Source organism: Dreissena polymorpha, chromosome 3 (genome assembly GCF_020536995.1).
Source record: "Dreissena polymorpha isolate Duluth1 chromosome 3, UMN_Dpol_1.0, whole genome shotgun sequence".
In the NCBI taxonomy this organism is placed as follows: domain Eukaryota; kingdom Metazoa; phylum Mollusca; class Bivalvia; order Myida; family Dreissenidae; genus Dreissena; species Dreissena polymorpha.
Genome location: NC_068357.1, coordinates 13,688,749 through 13,694,986, shown reverse-complemented (window position 1 = coordinate 13,694,986; position 6,238 = coordinate 13,688,749). Strand labels below are relative to the sequence as shown.

The 6,238-nt window shown below is 33.9% G+C and overlaps 1 protein-coding gene across 1 annotated transcript; it reads right to left on the bottom strand.

Moving 5' to 3' along the window:
- Positions 1-327: 327 nt before the first annotated feature.
- Positions 328-5,983, bottom strand: LOC127872049 (prion-like-(Q/N-rich) domain-bearing protein 25). Its single transcript, XM_052415385.1, has 8 exons — positions 5,925-5,983; positions 5,567-5,665; positions 4,546-4,614; positions 2,112-2,219; positions 1,593-1,799; positions 1,220-1,339; positions 922-1,059; positions 328-542 (listed from the first exon to the last, which is right to left on the bottom strand). The coding sequence occupies exons 1-8, from the start codon at positions 5,977-5,979 to the stop codon at positions 328-330; spliced, it is 1,011 nt and encodes a 336-aa protein (XP_052271345.1). The 5' UTR covers positions 5,980-5,983.
- Between the last annotated feature and the right edge of the window lie 255 nt (positions 5,984-6,238).

Below are 6,238 nucleotides of genomic sequence, written 5' to 3'. Positions count from 1 at the left end.
TGTCCGCATTCACATTGTTGCGTTTGGTTATTGCAAATGTGCATACTGGCGTTGCTTGCACTGTCTGGGTTTTCAGAGTTACAGTCAATGTCGCTGTTACATTCCTGATGCGTAAACTGAGAAGCATATATAAAGTGATTGTATTTCGCATGCATCTGAATATGTCCGGAATAGAAATAGACGCACAAACCAAACTACAAAATACTTTTCTGTATATTTGACAAAACATATGTAATAATTGAGTTTATTCCAAGTACAAACATTGAAATACAAGTATATGACCTGTGCGTATATCTAATTTATTTATTAATTAATATTATGCGTCGTTTATTTTTGTCGACACTTACTGTGTTCACAGTTTTTTATTTGTTGGTTCCATCTGAACCCTGGTGCACACGAACACACGTTGTCAAGATCACAGTGAAAAGCTTTATTGGCGTAAGTGTCATTATACTTGTACTGGATCTCAAAATATGAGCGACGGTAGAAGAAACTCTCTGTATTTCCACACATGTGTATGTCAGCACAGCTGGATCCGTAAACTAAACAAATGTAAACATGACAGACATGAATGTTTGAGGTGAATCAAAAAATGAAGGAACTGGATAATCGTAAAGTGGACATTAACATGTTTTCAATTACCTTATTTACATTGATATCATTTGTAAATGCTACAGGAACAGCAAATTGTACCAGTTTAATTAAAGAACGGTTTGTGTACGTATTTGTTTAGCATGACAACTCTTTTGTGTTCTAATTAAAACTAAAATGTACACCTTAGTCTATAGTAAGTGTAAGCAAATATATATCTACAATTAAATAAACCAATAATCAAGATTTAATCGTTTTGAATTAAATGCGTGACTCACTACCCATTTAATATACGAACTTGCGAATGTGAAATAGTGAAAGTGAAACTACCTTCCACACATGTTGCATTATTCGGAGATTTCACAGCATGTCCAGTTGGGCAGCGACAATACGATCCTATGTCTGTGGTAGTGCATTCAAATCCTTCATAAAAGCAGTCTTCATTCGAACTGCATCCAGCATCCATAACTGCATAATAATATAACAATTTATTTATGAATTTGTTCATGTGGCACTAAATCATAAAACTACTTTATTTTAATTATATATTTTGTTCGTTGAATTTGTGTACATTTGAATGTAGTTTAGAGAAAGGTTCCGCTCAGCAGGTTTATTGAGTAATATTTACCCCATATGCATTTTGATTCCCTCCGTACAAAGCCTGCACTGCACGCACATGCGCCCTCAATGCAGGACATGTTTGATTTCCGACCGCATTCCAATGATGATTTGCATTCAGAGCCCAGATCTAAATATATATTTATATAACAAAAAATAAATACAAATAAAAAATGATGGTATGGAAGACAGCGATATCAATTTTATTCAGTGTTTTGCTTCTCAAATGTAAACAGATCAGTCTCTCACAATGATGTGAACATAGGTTTTATAGAAATTTCAAAACTATAAATCGAATATGGGTGCAATGATATCCGATTGAGATTTAACCTTATTTACTAAACATAATTCTACATAAAGAAGCACTTCATACACCTACTTACATGAATTACAAACTCCATTTATTCCTTTAAGAACATCTGTATCACATTGGCAAGTGATGGAGTTTTGGTCACACACATAGTCAGTGCTGTTATATTGCATTGACCCATTACTAATCGGGACTTCAAACAGCAACTTCATTGTAAGTTCAAACAGCGTAGGATTACAGTCCAAATCAACATTGTATTGACGACATTGCAAACCAATGACTGAAACATAATGACTTGATATGAAAGCGTAATAGTGCAAAAGTGACGTATTAACAAATATCTACAAATACAAAATTATCTATATGCCATTAATATACAATGCATTTGTTACAAACGACATCAACCGTAAACTGACTCCGTAAAATGTTGTTGTATGAAGTTTATCAATGTGTTATACGTTAAATTGCAATGAAATCATACAAGTATCGACGGAAACAATTAAACACTAATCGATGGAAACATATTTGTTTTTAGGAACTGTATGGACATGCACATGTCTAAACGATTCAAATAATTTCAACCAGAAAATACCAGAAACACAGGATTCGTCCATTTTTCTATATCCCGATTTACAATAGCAGTCGCCATAGAAACATGCAGAATTGTCGCCATGACAATCTTCATCCGTTAAGCATTTCTCTAAAATCAATAAAAGTTTGTCAATTAGAATCGGCTTTTATGTTATTTGAACACTTGATAAGCTAAATATTAGCATTTTTAAAGACACTAAATGCTATCAATTTAAATATTTTGCGGAATTATTCCATTTGTTCGCGTGGGTAAGTCTTTATAAATTAGGAATTTTAAATAATAAGTATTCATACAAAAAAATAGTATATTTAAAATGTGTATGTGTGTTTTTGTGTTACTTTGAACCATTGTGTGCAATATTTGCTCTTTATTTATTTATTTGTATGAGTTTCAAAAACAATTGGAGAATTACCATTTCGTTAAACTTTGAACAGGTTTCAACAGTTTATGCAGTTCATTTTCTTTGTCAGAATAATGCTCTATATGACATACGTATTTACAACATTGTTGAAAATGGTCAATTTCCTCGTATTAAGGAAATTATTACACATCTGTTGTTTTGGAAGATGTTAATGAACATATGTTTTAAAATGGTAATTTTTTGTAATAACTTAAACACGTAGGCAATTCATACATATGGCGTTAAACATATATTCGTTCTAAATGTACTTATAATCTAAACATTATGAACAGGTGAAAATATAAACAAAATGTTAAAAATTTAACAACGTTGGACAATAAAGACCGATCATGCGCTTCGGAAAACGCTAAACATCTAAACACCTTTTTAACTTGTTTAGAAAATTGACATGTTTACCGTAATAACTCTATGTTTTCGGACTCTATTCATTTTCGGACACCCCCGTGTTTAGCCAAAATTATTATTTATCGTGACTCTTAATTTTCCGACTTATGGGTTTTCGTCCGCAATAAAGGACTCTAGTTTTTCGGACAGTTTATTTTACAATGATATTTAACCAGTTTTATGCCCTGTTGCGCTTACCTGGGGACACTTCGATCATGGGTTTTTACAACCGGATTAAGGTAATAAATCCTGGCAGACGAATGCCTTAGGGGCAATGTACCATTATATTTTCGTTATTGGGTAAATAACTATGCATACCGTTAATAGATCATGGTTTCACCCAACATATTAAGGTGAAACATATTTAAAAGTAATTTATACCATACGACGTACATACATGCACGTCCTATTATTCGTTGAAACAATTGACGCTATATACATATATACTATATACATTGCATACCCGTATCTGATCTGCAATGCAGAATTGTTAGAGTGTCTCTAAATTTTCGAACACCTGTACGTTTGCCTCTACATTTTCGGACGCCTGTTTTTTTTTAAATTTGTTTTGTATCTAGAGTTTCGGACACGAAATAAACTAATTATTTTAAAGTGTCCTAAAACTTAGAGTAATTACGGTATGTATGAAAATACGTTCACAAATTAAGACCTAATATGAGCTGAACAAAGTTAAAATCTAAACGTTATTTTAGAGTGTTACTTGAAACGAAAATCCTTCATTATTTCGTTATATAATATCGATAATTACAGAAACAAAACAAAAAACACATAAGTATAGTTCTAAATTTCCATCAGTTAAAGTATTTTTAATCAGGCTAAAACAAAAACATTCGCTGGTTCCATTATATACCATACGCTGATTATCATAGTGATTAGCTATACATGCGGGTATAAAAAGATTGTTCATTGTAAACTCTCATTTATGCAAATGTTTTCATTTGACCATCCAGTGCACAAAGAGTGTAACATACCTCAGAATCGAGTACCAGTAATTCTGTATATAATTCAAATACAATGTTTTGAAAGGGACATACACACAGACGGACGGATCTTAAGCTTGATTATATTACCAATAACATATTGTATTTTTTTGTATTTCGAAGCTTAAGAGGTCCTTTCCTAGCCAGAGGCTACATTATGTGTGGACCTGGAGTGTGTCTCAGCACCTAGTTTGCCTACTAGACTCACGACCGTTAGACGAACTTTGAATTATAGCTGCAATTTCCAGCTATATCGTAGTTACTGAAAGATATTTGTTAGTTTGGTGTGCTTTTGTGTTGTGGGGGAAGCCGGAGTACCTGGAGGAAACCCCACAAGTCCGGTATGGTGACCAGCAACCAAACTCACATGCTGTCGGAAACGAAAATTGAACCCGCGCCGCCTATGTGAGAAGCGAGTGAACCAACAACTGCGCTAGCCGGACAGCCCCCAATATATGTATATATATAATACAGCCTCTAAATTACCCCAGGTTTAGGTTATTCATGAACGGATATACATCTTAATGAGGTTATCGTGCATATTTTTCTACTATATCGTTTAATTTCTTAAATAAATAAATGTGTTTAATATTTGTTGAAGTCCTACATGCTGTACAAACGAACTAACTTGGCTGACAATTTCCGTGCGTGCAAGTAATCAACGGGAATCCACAATCAGCATCCTGTTGACAGCTATCTGCAAGGACATGTAAAGTATAAAGCTAACGTGCATCTTGTTTGTATTTCATTTTTCTTCCGAGGGTTTAAAACAATGATGTATTGTAGTAAGTTATTAATGATTGGCATTAGTTATCGCTTATTTGCATCATGTCAGTGCTCAGAAAACAATATATCGTCCAAATAATTGCATACTCAATTTGCTAACCTGCACAATGTATATACACACTGTCAGAGTCGTGTCATGGGAAAACCGTGCTTAATTAAAGAGCGTAGAGTGGCGTCCCGGGGCAACCTGGACAGACCGTATTTGCAAAATCCAGGACTCCACTCTCCACTTCCAAGGTATATTTGGTTAAAACAGGCTTAAATGAAAACAAAATCCGACTGAATAGCTGATCCTGGAGGCAACGTTTACGCTAATGCATTTATCCAGTATATCCAAAGATAGTATTGCATAACTAAAACTCTAGAAACAATATCATAAGATACAGTTATGTTTACATCCGCTGGTTGCTGGTCCTATACAATGCAGTAAATACAAAAAAGAGCATAAAACTGATTACAGCTGAGGTCATCGAGTTGGAACGGTCAAGCCAAAACCTTTGGGTGTTTAACCAGTTTAATGGCGCCCCGAACTTCACACAACTTTACCCTTATCCGTGAATGAATCACTTACACACTTAAAAAATAATTAACTGCATAGTAGTATTATGCAAATTAAAACAAGTTTACAACAATATTTAATTTCGTTTTAACAACTTCAATATAAACAAATGTTTTCAGATGAACCACATCAACAGAATAGCATATTTCTGAGGTACGATGAATGCAATGAATACAAGTATCAACAAAGTACTTCTTGTTTGCAGAGGTAGCATTATAAAATACTACTCCGAGATATCCGTAGTGCATCTCATGCAGTATGAAGGACTCATACTGAAATAGTTCATCATGGTTTTATGTATTACCATAATTTTTGCAGTAGCTCCGGATTGAGTCGTTGTAACATCGAGGAGAATGAAGATCAAAGCAGTCATTGTCGTCTTTACAAAATCCATCGGTACGTCCTGGAACAAATTACATTAGCATTTTATTGTTAACAGTTTTATAATACATCGCTTTTTATGCAATTTGTTGCACACGTGTACACAAACACTAAACATGACTACACCTAGTATGTCTGTTTCAAACAATCCTTGTAATTGATTCCAAGCAATTTCCATAGTACCAACATATCGTATAATGTGCTAGGTGTATATTGTTGATTAATATGCATCGAATATAAATGAAAACTATCAATAAATATAAATATATGTATGTGCTCACCTGTCCACATAACGAAGAGCAACAGCCAGGCGCCAATCGCTCTGTGTCCATCCATTGTACACTGTCTTGAATACAAACATTTATAGGCGACATATTAGATAGTGATATAGATCAGTAAACTTTAGGCCGGCCTCAATCAGGTTTGAAATCTTATCGTATCTTAGATTTTATCTTCTTTTCAGCGATGTTGGCATTCGTATTTGATCCGTTATTTCGATAATAGAACGGCATCATTGTCTCATTTACTTTTATATTGTTCTCGAAATCTGGTAAACAAGCTATGACAATGACGTGCTAGTAATGTTAAATAACTA